Source organism: Choristoneura fumiferana, chromosome 29 (assembly GCF_025370935.1).
Source record: "Choristoneura fumiferana chromosome 29, NRCan_CFum_1, whole genome shotgun sequence".
NCBI lineage: Eukaryota > Metazoa > Arthropoda > Insecta > Lepidoptera > Tortricidae > Choristoneura > Choristoneura fumiferana.
Window position 1 is genome coordinate 9,508,809 of NC_133500.1, and position 19,697 is coordinate 9,528,505.

At 39.8% G+C, this 19,697-nt stretch overlaps 2 protein-coding genes across 2 annotated transcripts; one reads left to right on the forward strand and one right to left on the reverse strand.

Moving 5' to 3' along the window:
- Window positions 1-639: 639 nt before the first annotated feature.
- On the reverse strand, window positions 640-9,352 carry LOC141444079 (uncharacterized). The gene is made up of 7 exons (XM_074109512.1): window positions 9,293-9,352; window positions 8,308-8,456; window positions 7,986-8,139; window positions 6,401-6,594; window positions 5,683-5,874; window positions 4,392-4,541; window positions 640-919 (listed from the first exon to the last, which is right to left on the reverse strand). Exons 1-7 carry the CDS (start codon window positions 9,338-9,340, stop codon window positions 640-642), a joined length of 1,167 nt encoding a protein of 388 aa, XP_073965613.1. The 5' UTR covers window positions 9,341-9,352.
- A 2,495-nt stretch (window positions 9,353-11,847) lies between these two features.
- LOC141444080 (ommochrome-binding protein-like) lies at window positions 11,848-16,189 on the forward strand. Its single transcript, XM_074109513.1, has 2 exons — window positions 11,848-12,529; window positions 15,978-16,189. Exons 1-2 carry the CDS (start codon window positions 11,848-11,850, stop codon window positions 16,187-16,189), a joined length of 894 nt encoding a protein of 297 aa, XP_073965614.1.
- Window positions 16,190-19,697: the final 3,508 nt, after the last annotated feature.

Consider the following 19,697-nt stretch of genomic DNA (forward strand, 5'->3'; position numbering starts at 1 on the left):
GCGATATTTCAATGTCACTTTTTTGCTCGAACAGGTTCAAACGTAAATAAAATCTGATTGCTATAAGCAGTCAAATCTCATCCGCCAGCAGATGGACGTCGCATGCTTAATGTAATTATTTGCAACATTGCTTGAGAATCTATCGCTCCAGAATAGTACATTGTTTTTGTGTCTTAAGGGCAGTAAATAAGGAATTACGAACGAGGGTCTATTAGAAGCCCGAAGTCGAATGGGCCGATGTTTAATGAGTCGATGTTCGTAATTCTATTACCGCCCCGTGCGACATACAATGTTTTTCATCACATTTGCGAGTAAAATTGTAGTATATTGTAAAAGAAAAACTAACATTTTTTCCAAAATTGCCGATACCTCTTGGCCCCCCCTCCCCCGCAGCATGTGCCCGACGTGCGCGCGCCGCGCTCCTGCACGCCATGCAGTATCAGTACACTCATTTACCGACCTTGGGCTTCATGACAAGAAAATTAGTACGGGTAATGACTCATTTACCGACCACGGGTTTCATGACAAGCGCATTAAGGTCGAGGGTTTTATTTGGGGGGTTGCAAAGGTAGCCTGCATGTTACGACACTGTTTACGAGCAAGTGTGATGAAAATGTTTTATTTTATCCTTATTCTTGATTAACCGTTTGATATTTGTACACTCACAACTTGCAGCAGCGTCCTTCCCCTCTCCATTTCAGCTCCAGGCACCTTATACCGGTTCCTCAGGTCTCCTATTCCCAGGAGATCCGTCAGCGTGGAGTGGATATCAAACGGCGTGATCAGAACCTCAACGTTGGCTGCCAACGCTGCCGCACCATCCGGCCTGCTGATCTTCAGACTATCTGGCACTACTATGGCCATCAAGGGCATACGTTCTTCGAACTTGCCTTGAGCCGTATGACGAATTGGTGACGAGCTGTTTAAATTGAGAAAAAGTAGATTATCTTTTTAGCATAGAATAGTAACTTTTCTGTACAATTTTTGTCATCTACGGTATAAATACCCAAAGTCTACGGTCGAGGAAGCTAGGCCATACTCATTTTATTGTGCACCTGTCTAATTACCGTACCGCTTTTTTCCCGCACTAGTGACACGGTATTTAGACTTGAGTGCACAGATAAATGTAAATGGCGGCCATCCTTTTTCTAGATGTGCACTCAGTTTCAGTGCCGTGTCGCTTTTGCCTGACAAAAAAGCGGTACGGTAATTAGACAGGTGCACAATAAAATGAGAATGGCCGAATAAAAAGCATGTAGGGATTTTGGTGTGGTAGAGCCTTACTGTAACCGCTTGCTTGCTGCAGTACGAATGGGCCGCCTCGACCGGGTTAGTACCACACTCCCACAGAATACCGGCGTTAAATAGTAGTTTTGCTACTATATTTCGTATGGTGAGTGGGAGATCCGGAGGCCTAACTGACCCGATGAGACTCGATGTTTCTATGGCATGTTTAGGAACATAGAAACAATATTAACTTTAGGGTGTGACCACATATTTGGCTGATGGTACCTCGGTCCATGATCACCCATGATAAAAAGTACAGTTTCCTTCAGCTTCCCTCCTTGCTGACTGCGGCGAAGGAAGAAGGTAAAGTCTTGGTCTGCTGCGGAGCGCATATCAAAGTCGTCTTTGCCAACATCCGAGATGAACGTAAAAGAGATACGGTTGCCAGTCAACTGGGCAAACTGAAATAATATTTATACCTAAATATTACGTAAGCTTTTTATGAAATAAGATAGAAAAAGTCGTGGTAACCTAGTGGTCTTATAGGACGGAGAACAGATTGCCTTTGGGGCCGAAAAGTTCTCGAATGGAGGCGGCGGATCGGCAAGCGCAGCGAGGGATGTCAACCAACGAGATGGAGGGATGATCTGGTTAAGACCGCTGTTTCACGGTGGATTCAGGTCGTTTCCAACCGAAGCAACAAGAGGAGACCTATTTCCAACAGTGGACGTCCTACAGCTGATATAATGATGATGATGATGATGATGATGAACCTAGTGGTTCGACCCCTCAAGCAAAATGTGGAAGTCGTGGGACATCCTGTAGAATCAAATGAATAGCAATGTAGATAATGAGTAGGGCCGCGGCCACCTGCTGCTTAAAAAACAGTGACAGTAGGTACGGAATCGCAGTGACGCATCGTATGCGCACCGTTTGTATTGCATGCTCTCCACACCGCTGCTATACGCAAACGGTGCGGAATCGCATTGACATGCCATAAACGTTAGGACTTTACCGCATGCTCTCTACCAAAAGTCGTGACGTTTACGGCACGTCACTGCGATTCCGCACCATCTGCGTATTTTGAGCAGCGGTGTGGAGGGCATGCGATAAAAACGGTGCGCATACGATGCGTTACTGCGATTCCGTTCCGTCACCGCTTTTTAAACAGCGGTGTGGCCGCTCCTTAACAGTGTAGATATACTATTTTTTGGGCCATGACACAAACAGACTGCATGATTGATACAAAAACAGATTAAGTATGCAATCTGTTAGATCTTTGACTCTACTCAATACTTCAATAAGAGTTTCTGTGACAGGCTAGTTGACGCTAGTACTTACTGTTAAGATTCGTTTGACAACTTTGACATTTTGTGTAACGTTTGTGATTGGTGAAATACCTAAATGTGAATAAAACCTGTCGATACTAACGCCATCTAGCGGTACGATTTGTAGCATTCGAACATGGCGGATGTAGACAATATCTAATTTTGCTATTTCTGTTTCTTTGGCTAAGTAGTTGAAGTATAATTTTGATAGTGTTTTATGCGGCGATGTTGTGAGTTTGAGTTTGAGTTTGAGTTTGATTAACCTTAACAGTGAACATTGATCATAAAATTCTATATTGCTCTCGTGTCTGACATTTTTTAATGCGCAAGTTGTCTCCACGTGGTTTCTGGAATTTTACTATCAAGTTGCAAAAACTACAATCACCGTACAACGTCCCTCTCAAAGAGAGTTTACTTTGACACTGGCTAAATTGTCCTATTAAATAGGACAGAAAAGTCATATTTTAAAAGAGAATAAGAAGAACGCCATCTAGCGGTCTTTTGCCTGGCAAGAAACCCTCAGTGTTATAACAAGAAGATTATCATAATTTGTGGAAAAACCAATAATTTCTTGCTGAAATTGGCAGCTCAGCCAATACTAAACTTTCTTTTATGTTAGAGAGGCCAGACAAACGAACTAGTGGGTCACCTGATGTTAAGTGATCACCACTGTCCATAGACACCCGCAGCGCTTTACGCGATGCCAGTGCGTTGTCGGCCCTAAAATTAATGAAAAAGCTCGTTTAGTTTTAAATGTCCTGCTTTTACGAGTGTCGGAAAATTAACCCCCATTTTTAGAGCGTCTGCCTTCCTTTTTCAAATTATTGTCTGGCAATTCTAATATAGAGACAGACAGACAAAACGGGAATGTTGGGACCAAGATAAGCCTAGGTTCTCAGAAGAAATCTGAAATAGCTTGCCTGGTGGGTAATATTTAGCATCATTCCAAAAAAAGGTATGCTTTGCATACAGAAAGTATAATTTCCGTCAGAATTATTGACAAATTCCCGTATCAAGGGCAGCAGGTAGTGGTCGGTTGGTTGGTCCTGAAACCCATTGAACTTGCTCTGGAAAGTGCCGACCGGTCGCGAGTCATCGAAGAATGCCGTACGGTAGCTGTTGAAAAAAGTCAATTTTCACTATAAAAATCTGTTTTTTTATTACAAGCTTTTATTTAGTTTCACCTGTCCCGTTGTTTGTCTGTTTGTCTGTACCTAATCAAAACTTGCAAGTTTACTTCGATCAACTTCCTGTAGTTGGATTGGCTTGAAATTCAGTATATTTAGGGTACTTATGTAAATTGCGTGACAATACAATAATCTAGTAGTGACATCCTGGTAGTCCGGCCAGGATCGTCTCCACAGGATGGAAGTCTTCGTCGGTTAATGGCATCGACTTGAAATTTGGTATGTAAATGTAGTTTGGGTGCCAATACAAGTACAGTCAACAAAAAGTACAGTCAGCAAAAAAAAGGTTGTATTAAAAATGATATTCCCCAAAACTTATTTAAGTTCACGTTTAATATATTTATTTCTACAACTTATTATGGCCTTCAAGAATTTACCCCTACTACCATTCACCGTCCAAAATCTTGAGCACTTTTAAAAGTCTTCCATAGTTAAGCGTTTGGACTCCACAGAATACCAGCGTTAACTACCGCACATACGCGTGGCAGCACATGCTGAGTAGAGTGGAGGAAGAGTGGAGGAGTTGTTATTTTTAGTCTTAAGTATTACTGGTAGGTTGTGGTACTGACGGAACCGAATAAATATGTATTTCTTTCTTTGCTTCTTTTCCTCTCACTCTCCTGGTAGAACAACACAAATCTCATCTCACCCCATTTTGGACAAATCACGGAATATGAAGCTTTTCTCGTCGATAAAATTTTTAGTGAACCGTTTTCTGATTTCTGGAAACTCCAAATGTGTTTTTCCCGTGAGGATGGGAAACAGCGCAGCAGAGCTCCCCTCTCCAACGATATTGTATCTGTGGGAGAAATATAATCATGTATTGGAATTTGTATGCATGCAACACTGATTGATATTTGACAACTGTCATGTGTGACAGCGCTGCTCTTCCCTTCTTCCTGCCGTTGCAATGGCTGCAAGCAAACGCATCACCTCTGATCTCGCTCTGTTGTTGTTATAGGATTAATCTAGTTTTATACGTGTAATCGTTAAGGCAGATTGCCACCATTATTTAATGATAAATAAACAGTGGTCATCACAATATACTTTGAAGTTTATTTGTCGAGGAAATCCAACCACAACCTGCGCTGACATATTCGCGTGGTGAATAGCCCTCTCAACATCATGAAACCGCCAGAATAACTTCTTGGTCTGATGTGACTTTGGGTCACTTACTTCCTATATTGCGTTTACCTTTACTTGCCCGAATTTCATTTGCCCGAATTTCACTTGCCATACCAACGTTTGCCATAAAATATATAGAACCGTGCTGCTTTCAGGATTTTTTAAATGTCATCATATAGAATGCAGTAGGTTAGGTTAGGTTAGTTTAATATCAACTCTAAGGATATGACTATTTCAGAAATAAAGTACTTTATGGCAAAAGAAAACGATACATTCGGGCATATGAAATTCGGGAAAACGATAGAGAACCCCTATACTAACTGTTTATTGTCAATTTATTTTTTGTTTTGTAGTTATCCTTCATTCGTTTTGTAGCCCTAATTTTTTTTTCTTGTGGCTTACAAAGTATTGCATTCATTAAATAATGAAAATTAAATGGAACGGAAAACAAATTCTGTGAATAATGATCTCTGACTTAAACATACATATTATTGCACACGTTCTTCTGGTCATTGAGTCACCATCAACAATCACCACCAAACTGGACCCCTAATGTGACACCACGCAACGACACCATAGAATGCGGGTTTGGAACTTCCGCCCTTCCTCATATTATTATCATCCATCATCATCATATCAGCCGCAAGACGTCTACTGGTGGACACGTCTCCCCCATAGACCTCCAGTTGCTTCGGTTGGAAGTGGCTTGCATCCACCGTGAGCCTACGGCTTTAACGTACCCGGCGATACCAATTCGACTTTTCATACCATTGACGTTGGAGGAAAAGTCAAGAAGATAACGACGATAACCGTACCCGTTCAGGAGCAAAGCTCCCATTTCCTTAAGCGCAGCGTGACTCCTGGGCATCTTTCTGATGAAGCCATTCTTTGACATAGAATGGAAGCACAGCATCATTACATTGAGACGAGGGCCGCAGCAGGGTCGTTGGTTAGTAGGCACACGACGAAACCCGGTCTTGTAGCCTGACCATTGCAGAGGAGTAAAGCTAGAAAGAAAAGATAAATCTTTCCCATCGTTTTTTCTCGGTAACATTCTGGTCACGCTGGTCATCCATCAATCAGCCTCAGTACCAAAGGGGGCATACCATACTTAAAACAACACCTGTTTTCGTAGACGACATCGCCTCTGATGTCTGGGTGATGAAACACACCCGTTAAAAATATGTCAAACTTGGACTTAGAGAAGTTTCTGTCTTTCAACTGTCTTGCTCTCGCGGAAGTTGATGCGTTTTTGAGTTTTCTCAGTTTCATGCTGATTTTGTTACATAAAGTTTGTTATCTGTTAATGTTATTTGTTAAGTGGATTTTTATATGAAAAGAAAACAGAAAAAGGAATATAAAATAGTATCGTCGTTAAGCTGGTTTTGTGCGTGCGTGTGCGTGTGTTATTGAAGACTTAGTTCGTTCTCCAGCCACCAGTTAGCGCTTGTTTTTATAGATGAAAATTTGACCATAGAGTTGTCACTCTTTCTCTATACTACAGCAACAAATAGTACCAATACTCTTTGATACCTTTGACGGGACAACCCTGAGCACGCCACATGTACATGGTCAGTAACTTTCAGTATATATTTTTGATCAGCACTCAGTTTTGTCGAAGGCCCCAGACGGTGCTCCAAATCGTTGACATACACTATGTCGCGGTACTCGCAGAACAAGTCTTTTAGCTTTTTGCGAATCGACGGCATAACAAAACATTCTTCCAGCTGCAATTAAAATGAACTGGATATTAACAAATGTCAGTTTTGTCTGCCCAAGTTCAGATCATCCATCCCTCTTTTTTCTAAGGTTAAAAAGAATAACAGTGAAAAATAAATAAGGCTCTTAATGTATGCTCTAAATACTAATAACCAGCAAAAAGTTGGAAAATCCCCGACTTTGTCACTTCAAAGTTCAATATCTCAAAAACAGCTGTACCGATTTTATCGCTAAAAACCTGTTATCAAATAAAAACCGCATTCAAATCGGTCCACCCGTTTAAGAGCTACGGTGCCACAGACAGACAGACAGACACACACACAGACATTGCACACAGACACACATAGCGGTCAAACTTATAACACCCCTCTTTTTGCGTCGGGGGTTAAAAAAAGAAAATAAATATTACAGCTGGGTAGGTACATCATCATCATCATGCCAGCCGAAAGATGTACACTGCTGGACATAGGCCTCCCTCAAGGCTCTCCACTCATACCGTTCTTGTGCTTTCCGCATTCGTCGCTCCATCTTGTTGGAGGCCTACCGACAGATCGTCTCCCGGTCCGCGGACGCCATTCAAGAACCTTCTGACCCCATCGGCCATCAGTCCTGCGAGCAATATGCCCCGCCCACAGCCACTTCAGTTTCGCAATTCTTCGGGCTATGTCGGTAACCTTAGTTAAATCTACTGCAGATATCATCATTTCTGATTCTATCCCGCACAAAAACCCCGAGCATAGACCTTTCCATAGCCCTCTGACTGACTTTGAGCTGCAGTTGGGTATACAGTCGAGGTCAAAGATATCTTTACACTTTAGTACCTTATCCATCCCAGCCTATATACGTCCCACTGCTGGGCACAGGGCACAGGCCTCCTTTCAGAACAAAACTAAAACTTAAATCTAAAACTTTTTTGAAACTTTTGTATAAAATTGTCAGAAGGCAAGGCATACGCAGTGACCAGATCATAGATACAATGCAAGGCTATAAATAAACATAATTCATTTTATATTAAATGATATTGTAGTGTGCATCTTGCGGCAGCCGCCGAGTCGCGTGCTCCTGAGAAGAAGGGCTACGAAATAGCCCGAAACATGTCGAGCTAAACTCGGTTCAAGACGTGAGTTATCCCTTACAATATAATTTAATATGAGTGAGTCTCACGGTCATTTACCACGAGCTTTACGGTGAAGGAAAACATCGTGAGGAAACCTGCACAACCTGCGAAGCAATTCAATGGTGTGTGTGAAGTTCCCAATCCGCACTGGGCCCGCGTGGGAACTATGGCCCAAGAGGAGGCCTGTGCCCAGCAGTAGGACGTATATAGGCTGGGATGGGATGGAGTCTCACGGTAGTTTCATGTTCATAATTCATTTTGTCTGACAAAAATGATTCTTACGTAGCATTCCACCCAATTGTTCCCAGAGCAAGTGGCGGCAGGCAATTCTTTTTCTAATTCCATTACATCTTTATCAAATGGATGTAGTCGAGGTATTTTGCAGCCTTTGCCTTTATTCATGAATACGCTGTACTCAAGGTCTACTTGGAGCATTCTGAAACAAATAATATCCCTATGTGACCCAAGGGTATAAAGCTGTGCCCTTAATGCAAGTTTTCGGTTACAAAATACGCCTCGATCGCGTTCAAATAGAGAGCGTGCCACCGCACTTCTTGCTCTGCCTCAGCACCGGCGCTGAATAACTTAAGTTATTATGACTTACTTATGAGTGTTTTCCAAATTAATCTCAGCAAATACCAGTCTTTTCACCCGACAAGTCAATATAGCCGAAACGACGAAAATGAAAATCAACAGTAGCACGTAACAGTATGGCTTCTTTTTGTGATACAGATGCCTCATGCTCATCGAACGCTGGAAAACAAGCTTACTTTAACATTGCTTACCTTGGTAGATCTCCATATACCTGTGTTTTTCTGTACAGATAGTTCAACACAGTTGTGCGCGCGGCCCTATGTGTGCGTGCGCTTGTAAATATACAATTTTCACGTGACGCGGCAGTCGTCGTCCGAGCAAGACGTGTTCTTATCGCTTTACCCGCACATAGGGCCGCGCGCACAACTGAGTTGAACTATCTGTACTGCTCTGTTTTTCTGTAGTGCAATAAAGAGTTATTGTATTGTATTATTACTATAATAGCCGTTGCCCGCGACTCCGCCCGCATAGAAATATTTTATCGTTATCCCGAAGGATTATGCTATTTTCCGGGATAAATAACTATCATATGGCCTTCCCCGGGACTCAAACTATCTGTATACTGAATTTCATCTAAATAGGTTCAGTGGTTTAAACGTGATGCGGTAACAAACAAACAAACAGACTTACAAACTTTCGCATTTTTAATCTTAGTGGGATACTGCCTCTTTGGCATCCATTGCTGGGCCTCCAAAAAAGTTTATTCTGTAATGTTTTTTTAACTATACCATACCAACGCTACCAGAAGAACCATCAATGCTAAGAATGCGCCGCAAGAAACTTGTCAGAAAGTAGTTTTCTTGAACGAAAGTTATATTAGAAAGAAAGAAGACAGGTAACAGTATATATTTTCGTGGTAAAGCCGAAGCAAATATCGCATATATCTTTTATAAATCATAATGTCCTGTTGTCCTATTTTGTAAATATTGAGCAAGCCGATGACGGGAATAGGGTTCTATGGACGCTCCGCCACTGTTAAGTTCATATACCCTTACCTTCATTATTTCCATTAATCCCCTCCTCACCCAGGAAACTATTATCATTTCAATAAAAATATGATGTTGTTGTTTCTTTAAAAAAATATGGCTCTGTCCATCGGAGGACAATTTTATGAAATATGATGAAAATATTTATTATATGAGCTTGATACTCGGTTTATTATTGTGTATACATATGTCAGAAATCTATCAAAAACCAAAAAGTTGGTTTATTCATCTCCGCTAGCATAAAGAATAGAGAGTTTATTAAAAAAATGTTTGTTTCTGACCTTCAAATTTAAATAAGTACAGTCAAGTGTAAAAATATGAACTTATTCAATGTTTCAAAAATATGTACCACCGACATTGACCTATGTTTAACAAATAAATAATTTTGAATTTTGAATTTTGAATTTGGAATTTGACACTTATTCCGACGTAATAAGGCCGTGATAACATATTTTTGAGTGGTTCGTATAGATACATATTTTTGCACTTGACTGTAGCTATGCTCATACATCTCTTTCTTATCGGATTAATTAGAAAAGGACGCACATAGCTGCATTAGCATGGGTAATTGTGCTAGCCGTACAGTTCTTAGATAAGGACACAGAGTACATATATAACAGAGACACCACCTAGTACAAGCAAATGGTATCACCCTAATACTGGCTATTCAACTGGCTATTTTTCTTTCCTTCGATTTTCCAATAGATGGCATCAGTGAGAACACAAATAACACGATACGTATTGCCATCTAGTGAGACACTAAGGATACGGTACACTGACAACAACCAACAAGCTCACCAAATGAGCCTAGACGTCTAGAGATACGCATGATGTCTCTGTCTTATTTACGTCAGTAGAAGAGAATGGCATGTTTCTCTCAAATAGTTTCGACGAATGTGAGCAAGCGCGGGGCAAGCCCAGCAAGCGAATTCCGGTTATTCGCCATCTAGCGTCACAATTGCAAAACACTACGAAAGCCTCATAGCTGAAATGTAGCCACATGTAGCCTATACTTTCGTATTCTCCATTTATTATTTTTATGGTGTTTCTTATCTTCAAATTAAGGAGTTGAATTAAGGTTGATGTGAAGTTGTGTTTATAAAATATGCTAGTCTTTATTTTAATCTTAATATTTCTACTTAATTCGGCTTATTCACATTTTATAATTTACAAATGTTAATAGTAGTGCCATCTATTGCTGTTTTTTTGTATTAAATATATTGTAGGGATTGGTAGGCCATGATAAGGATAACCTTTGACATATTTTATCTTTGCACGACGCCATGAATGGAGTCGCCTAGTGATACAGTTTTTGCCTTGACTCAATAAGTATTCCTAAATGCTTGTTAAACTGGTGTTGATCTAACAATAGCTTGTCTCTCGCTTTCTCTTGACAAAACATAAAATCTTTGCTTAAAATGTTTTTTACTGCATTATCACTGTAGGCAATATTTTTTTTTTCATTCCTTGTTCATACAATTGAAGCCAACAATTATATTGAAATACAAAAGTAAAACTAAAAATCGCATTGACCTTTAGCGAGCTTTCATCAGAACTTCTTTTATTTTATTAGCCTATAGGCCTCCCGTTTTCTTTCCACCCATCTATCTTTCGCAAAACCAATAAATTAGGATCAATACAGTCTAAATCAAACTCAGCCATCTCCTTTTTGGCGTGCCCAAAAGCCAAACATCTAATAGACACTGGAGCGGACGGGATCTCTTGAGTTTGGCGTCTTTCGTCCCCACATTGTCAATTTGAGGAACGTAAATAAAAAAACACTACTCTACACCACCTATGTTGCTTTTTAATGACATCTTTTTATTATTTGTTATCATAATATGAGTTACTCTTGTCTTGACCTAGTAGCCATGACGGCGTAGCACCATTTGGTGCGCAGATAGTGCTTAGCCAATATTTTGTTTATTTATTTTGATGTTTTTATACTAACACGTATTAAAAATCTGCTCTTGTTACGAGTGAAGTGCAAACTTTTAGAGTATCAAGTTTGGAATAGTTCAACCCAAATATGTGAGTCGGAATCATCATTATAATCACCACCTTCTTCTTCTTAAATTTTGAAAACATCCTGTTTTTATTTGTTGTATTGTTATGTATTATGTATATTTGTATATAGTACCTAGTTTATTTCTATGTTAGGTCTCTATTATAGATTTGTGTATTATATTATTTAAAGCATTCTATTGTAGCTTCCACTAGCTATTTTAACTTTTTCACTTTTTGTCTGCCCCTACCTGAATGCTCCTCTCATCCACTCAAAGGTTGACTGGTAGAAATCCCTTAAAGGGATAAGTTCGCCTTTGCGCATACTGCTCGCAATCTTTTTTTTATCATAAAACTGTTGGTTAATTTTTAAGAACACGAATTTCTATGAACTCAGGTTCTCTGCTTATGAGGTCATAGGTCAAACCACTAGAATACCACCGCTTTTTTTCACAAGCACGAGCCTATCTTTATTTTCTTTTTCTACTTATACTACTCCTAGTTTTACTACTACTACTACTAAAGGCTAATAAGTTCATAAAAATGTGTTTCAGACGAACATGAATCTCCTACAAGCCCTCTTCTGCATCATCGCCATACAAACCACCACGTGTGACTTCCGAAAGCACTGCGAAGGACCAATCATTAACAATATTCATTACTCCAAAATAGTTCTTAAAAACGGCATATACTACCCACGCTCTTTGGCCTATGACCACAGCACGACTAGTTTATTCTTCAGCTACTGCCCTGACATAGAAAACTACACAGTAAGATCAGCTAAAATCAATCTGAACACCAATGTATTTGAAGATATCGAAGGAGTCCGCAATGGATTTGTGCAAACTGTGGATGTAAATTCCAATGATGTGTTCATTGGTGGAAGTGATGGGGTATATAAATATGATAAACTTACTAAAATAGCTGAACTGTACGGCGCTAATGGAACAGTTATATGGAAGCTGTTTTCAAAAGATGTTGTTTATTTTTCGGAATATCCATCGCAGTTTTTGTATAAAATCGTTGATGGGGTAGTTTATAGACTGAGAGACCTTGAAGAAACTAAGGCTAAGAATTTTGTTATTGATGATTATGATTATTTGTATTTCACGAATAACTCTGGTTTGTTTAGACAGAAGAAAGACACCAAAGATGCTGTGTATTACGAAGGGACTAAAGATATGTACATAAGTGGTCTTAGCATTAGCAATTTAGGTGATGTGCACGCTTCAACTGACAATGGTATTTATCTGGTAAATCGAAACAAGCAATACTTGGAGAAAGTTGTGGATGTTTTTTATTCGTATGGCGTAACGTTTGATGGTCAAAATGATTTTATTTTTTCTAATGAGACAGCCATATTTAGGTTGAAACCTAGCATCGATCAAGACTGTGTTTGATTTTTTTTAGTGAAATTAAAACGTTTGATGTGAAATTTCGTGTTTTTGTCTGGGGGCCCTTGTATCTTGCTCTTTATATAGTTAGTACAATTGTCCATCACACACATCCATAAGAATCATCTTTAAGGTAAGCGTCTACTGATCCGCATCGTACGCTTCGGACGTATCGGATTTGTTGCTTTGTATAGAAATGTGCGGATCAGTGGACGCACTTGTACGACTCTCTATACTAAGAATACTACAATCAGTTTGATGCGATACGTCCGAAGTGTACGATGCGGATCAGTGGATGCTTACCTTTATAGGCGTGTCTACTGTCAATGTAGATAGCAGACAAAATGCCCGAACTATAACAAAAACAATAGAAGTTCAAATTCAACCTTGACCGATCTTAGAACCATATCGCATGTCACCATTATCATTTCCATTTGACAGCTGTACAACCTCTTCAGATGGTATCGACATATACACCTGTAGAACAATAGATATACATTGCTACACAATGCAAATTATTTGCATTTAAAGGCAAGCTGTGGATATTGTAAATGGAACCCTATTGTCATTGTATATAAGGATGTTGCTGTATGCAGTTTGTATTTTGGTTTGATGCCGCTAGAATTCACATATGACAGCATCTGATACATGTAAAAACAATAAACCTTTTGTGTGTTATTATACGTATCGGCGCAAGTCATGAAAGATATTTGTTTAAAAATTGTTTATTCCCATCTACTAGTTTTTTTCTTTACTTTTTTAATAAAGTATTTGCATTTTTTTGTATACAGGGTTGTTTGGCTCATTGACCGTCAATTTTTTTAGGATATTGTTGGGGTCATTTGCTATCTTTTCACCCTTGGACCATGGGTACTAAGGGTCACGGTTTTGGAGATATGATTTTTTTAAATGGTGTTTCTCGAAATTCCCGAAATCCCGCCTATAAACGATCGTAACTTTTTTATTAATATACGTTATTTTTTTTGTATTTAATACTTGATAATACATTCTTGTTCAAATAACAATAGTTTTTATTCTAATTGATAGTCTCAACGGGACATACGAGGTTTATTATTCCACAAAATTACAAATTTTGTGAAAAAAGTCCAACATCGAAATTCAATTCCTCTTGTATATACGAGTAATATTAATTGCAGAGCACTTACTTTTTCCGAAGTTTCTAGCAATAATTACTCGAAGAGCTTTTGACTTGGATCGGCTGCGAAGATCCATACAATCGGTTAATAATTACAACGACCTTGCTCTACATCGCGTCTTGGATCGCCACAGACAAACGGAGAATACAGCGGTCACGGTAGGCAAGTATAGCGACGTGAGAGATTGGCCAGAGAATGAGAGCTGGCTGGCTTCTGGTCTGGTGGTGTCTGATGTGGTAGCAAAATGTATTGGGTTGACCTGCAGTAGCAGACGACTCTCTCTAGCTTACTATTAGCAGTGGCGTGGCCCCATAACAACTCTATTCCCACTGGGTGGCCTAAATTTTGACCACTCGCCCACATCTTTCATTCTTCACTCACTTCACATCATTCTTCACTATCGTCTTTGTAGAACTTTTTTTGCTCCGAATAATTTCATACAACGCTACTACTATTTACGGCCAATTTGTGTCCCGCTGCTGGGTACAGGCCCCTCTCATAATGAGGCTTTAACTGTAGTTCCCATCATCATGTCAGCCGAAAGACGTCCACTGCTGGACATAGGCCTCCCCCAAGGCTCTCCACTCAGACCGGTCTTGTGCTTTCCGCATCCACCGCGATCCCGCGATCTTAACCAAGTCGTCGCTCCATCTTGTTGGAGGCCTACCGACAGCTCGTCTCCCGGTCCGCGGACGCCATTCGAGAACCTTCTGGCCCCATCGGCCATCCGTCCTGCGAGCAATGTGCCCCGCCCACTGCCACTTTAGATTCGCAATTCTTCGGGCTATGTCGGTAACCTTAGTTCTACTGCGGATATCATCATTTCTAATTCTATCCCGCAGAGAAACCCCGAGCATAGCCCTCTCCATAGCCCTCTGAGTGACTTTGAGTTTTCTCATGAGGCCCATCGTTAGCGCCCACGTCTCAGATCCGTATGTCATCACTGGCAACACACACTGGTCAAAGACTTTTGACTTCAAACACTGCGGTAATTTGGACGAAAAGACACTTAGTTCCCATGCCCAATATGAACTAGGAATTTTAGGTTTCATTCGGGTTTCTGATAACATTTTCCTTCACAGAATTCTTCAGTAAAACTTACGTAGCCCCTATTTTCTTTTGAGTGTATTATGACACCATGCTGTCACTTCTATTACTAATGCCACAAGAGTAAAGATGATGACTACAAGAATCCGTAGACTTAGAGTCGGACTACCATGGTTTTTGATACCATTTCAAAGTTCGCCATTTCAAAAAGGCAATTCTGTTTATTTGTTTACTCTTTGGCGCTGTAGCAATCCGATCGCATGATCTCAATACTTAAGTGCCGAGCTTTAGGCTTTAGGCGATGCAACGATAACAAACAAATAATCTGAATTCTCTCTAATTGCTTACTTCGTGACTACGCCTACGTTTTCTTTGAGTTTGCTATTATAAACTTGACTGTCGACCTTGAGTTCAATGGTTACTTAAGTTTAAGTTACTCAGGTAATGTTTTTACAAGATTTTATTTTAGTCGCCCTGTTTGTTGTTTTTGTTGGGTCAAATCTTGCAACAATATGGCTTAGTAATAATAATATTTATTTTGCAGGTAGGACCTTGTGCAAGGTCCGCCCGGATTGCTACCACCATCTTGCTCGCTAATCCTGCCGTGAAGCAGCAGTGCTTGCACTGTTGTGTTTCGGCGTGGAGAGTAAGACAGCCGGTGAAATTACTGGCCGTGAGGTATCCCATCTTAGGCCTCTAAGTTGGCAACGCGTCTGCAATAGGTACCCCTGGTGTTGCAAAATTAAAAAAAAAACCTATTCAGACTAGCTAGCTCTTGTAAGACATACTTGAAAATAACCTACCTAACCTTACCAACAAAAAGTTAGAAAACCCCCGACTTTGTCACTTCAAAGTTCAATATCTCAAAAACGGCTAAATTTTACTAAGGCCTATACTCGCCTATGGTTTAAATGTTGTGTACTGAGCAAAAAAGATGAAAATTCCTTTGTTGGTGTTTGAGCGTAAAATACTTTGGCGCATCTTCTGAGCTGTGATGGAAGGCGAGACATGGCGAACGCGTTATAACCACGAGCTATACCCAATGTACGATGAGGCAAACGTCATCAATACCATAAAGATCGACGCCTGCAGGGCACGTGGTGGGAATGGATGAGGCCAGAGTACCCAAACGCCTTCTCGAAGGCCGGAGGGCCGCAGAAGTAGAGGCAGGCCTAAGCTCAGATGGTTGGACGGCCGAACAGGACACCAAGAACCTGGGGGTGATCAGTTGGAGAAGGAAAACCATGAACAGATCGCACTGGAGAGATTTACAGGACCAGGCTAAGGCCCACCCGCAGCTGTAATGGCTCAGATGATAATAACCATACTAGGGTGAGGGCACCAGTCATGGACAGGAACCAATAATGGAATATTTTTTCCAGAACCCAATTTTAAGAAACGGACGCTACTTTTTCTAAAACTAATAACACTTATGTGCAGATAACTGGTAAAGTTCATGAATGGTGAGTTATAAGGCATTGAATCCTTGCTGTCCATTACTGGACACTACTGTGCTTAACATGTCCATGATTGGGTCACCCTAGCTCAACATAGATCACAATGTTGTCTATTTGAAGTTTATTTTATTACTACAGAATACGAAACTTTCCCGAAGAACTAAAGTCACCGACGTAGCTTCGAGAATATGCAATGCAAGTTAAAGTGGCAATGGGCGGGCCACATCGCTCGAAGAATTGTCAACCATTGGGAGCGAAAAGCCCTTGATAACCTCGAACCGGAAAAAGAAGCGTTGGCAGGCCTCCCACTAGGTGGACTGATGACATCATGAGAGTTCCGGGCAATGGATGCAAGTGGCGAGTTGTCGTTCATTGTGGCGTTCTAAGGGGGAGGCCTTTGTTCAGCAGTGGGGGTTTTCTGGATGATGACGATGATGATGAGTTGATGATCAGCAATTACTCTCTATCACTAGCCAAAACATTTAAAGTTTTTAATGAAATAAGTACAGAAGATCTATATCGGCACGTTGCAAAAGTTTTAAGAATTTCCCATTGTTTTTCCCATACGTGTACCTGATTCATGATAGCAATCGAAAGGAAAACTGTGGGAAAAAAATGCAACTAGCATTTAGAAGCAATCTTAATCCAAGAGAGAATTGCGGCTAGGATGGGCCAAGTTCTAATGTTTCATTTATTTTTCGTAGCCTTAATACCAAAACTACTAAATTTTAAACGATAAAACAATAGTGAGCTCGAACCTGGGTTGGCACTGATACCTGTATTTTTTTCAGATTTAATGTGCGAGAAAATATTTTTTTTTCTTGTACTTTTACTCGACTAAAAAAACAAAAGAAGTACAGATTGAATTAAATAAAATAATACTAATAAGAAGAAGACAAAGAAAACTTACCTAAGAAACCTTAACTAAATATATCTAAGATGTTACTATAAAAATAAAAATTATAAAAAGAAAACCCCGTCCAAAAGATCTGCCTGTGGCAGAGTTCCCCTGATGCTTGATATTTATTATGAACTGCGAAAAAATTGTGAGAACTACCTAAAGTCTATATAATGCTCTCTTGTTCTGAAAAGAATCTTGTGCCCAGCATTGGGGTGTATATTGGTCCAGAGATGAGACAAACCAAACTAATTTATCCGTCTTAAATATCCTGTATCCGTGCAATTACCTAAATATATAAATTATTATACTATTATTAGGTACTCATTAGTAAATTCTTAATACTACGTCGTAAGAAAATGCTTGTGGTAATAAAGTAGATGTAGCTTTTTGCGTTGGTTTTTAATTATTTATTGATTCAGGCATTATTTTGCAGAGATTCATATCAATGAACCAAAATGGTTGCGGAGTAACAAGTATGTATATATGTATGTAAACTCAAAAGAAACAAAATACAATTGGCAAGTGTATAGGTTCTTAATTTTTCTTAAAAAAAGAATAAAATCTTAAGGGGCTGTTTCACCATCCATTGATTAGTGTTAACTGGCGGTTAGGTGTGATGCCGTCTCTATTTGTTTTGTTCGAATAGGCGGAGACGGCATCACATTTAACCGTCGGTTAACGCTAATTAATGGATGGTGAAACAGCCCCCTAAATCTACTAATATACCTACTTATATCAAAAATCCAATTTGAAATTGGTCAACTTTCGCCCAACATTGAGGCTCTTTGTTTAGTTAATACTCGCACTAACAAGAACTTGGCGGCTGCTCTACCGAGCCCCCGGTTAGAGCTCGGCTAATTTCCTCACTCTTCCGTGTAGACGGCTAAACACAAAGTAATAATTAAATTCACTTGGTATAGTTACAATTTGTTTCCACGGTACATCTTTAATCAACTAATAAACAAAAGGGTTTTTTTTTCATCAATTTTTCTATCTCGTAAAGTTAATCATCATCAGCCTACAGCAGTCCACTGCTGGACATATAGGCCTCTTCCATGGCGCGCCACAACACTGTCTTCAGCCTCTCGCATCCATCCGCCGCCAGCGACCCTCTTAAGGTCGTCCGTCCACCGTGCCTCAGGATGCCCTATACACTACGTTTTCCCGTCCGTGGTCTCCATTCGAGGACTCCTCTGCTCCACCGTTCATCGGTCATGCGACAGACGTGGCCAGCCCAACGTCACTTCAGCGAACTAATGAGCAACGTCGATGACTTTCGTTCTTTGTCGGTTAGGTTAATGCATTTAATTTATAAGTATAGCTCTTACCCACGGCTTCGTTCGGCAGTTTACAAAACTTATATACTGGTTTTTATTTACATTTTATGAAGTATGAAGTATAAAAAACACAGAAAGTTAGGGTGACGGCACAATCATGGTCATGTTAAGCACAGTTACTACTGTAATGGACAAAGACAATGAATATTTATGAATTTATATATATATATATATATATTTTTTTTTTTTTTTAATTTATATTTATGAATTTTACTAGTTGAAATACGTACCGTCCCTCTCATCTTAATAGTAGATTGTTCAACAAGGGATTAAAATAAGCCATAATGACACGAGATGTTTAGCCATTCGAGTAGAAGGGTGGCTATAGTTCGAGTGTCATTATGATTGTTTAGTCTCGCGTTAAACATTCTACTTTTCACTTTGAATGCGAAGAAAAAAACTATACATACCGTAGTAAAATGAATTCATCCTTAATTTGATTAAATAGATTAATATTCGTAATCATTATTTGTGTTTTACGAAATTAAAAATTGTCTGCACAATCACTGAAAATGGTGATAATCCTCCATTCACAAACACCGTGCATGGCTATATAGAAGTTTAAGTAAATAAAAAAAAATACTTTAATCCCTAGAGATTAATGAGGAGCTTTAGTCCCGATATGCAGAGACTAAAGTAACATTTTAAGAGCATGAGAAATGAAAATAATATTAGCGTCAGCGGAACAGTAAGATACGAAGTTGGAATTTTGCACTTCGTAGTATAGCGCCAGCGGGTGACACTCCTTCCCGGCCCGGATAATACCGGGATGGAAATACCGACCCTGTTTTTTGTGTACACGCCCATAGAAACTGACAGGAGCTTCTATGGGCGTGTACACGAAAAACAGGGTCGGTATTTCCATGTCGGTATTTTCCGGGCCGGGAAAGAGTGTCACCCGCGCCAGCTACCTGAACTTTTGTCATTAATTTTAAAATTTGTGTTAACGGAAAAAAACGGGAATCCTCTTCCAAAGACAGAGAATTACAATGTCGCCTAACAATGGACAAAAGCACAGATGAACATCTTCATTATGCAACTAATTTGCATTCAGTTAACGTTATCTTACCTTTGCGTTGCGTATCTCTGAAAAAATCTTGATTTTCTTTAAAAACTC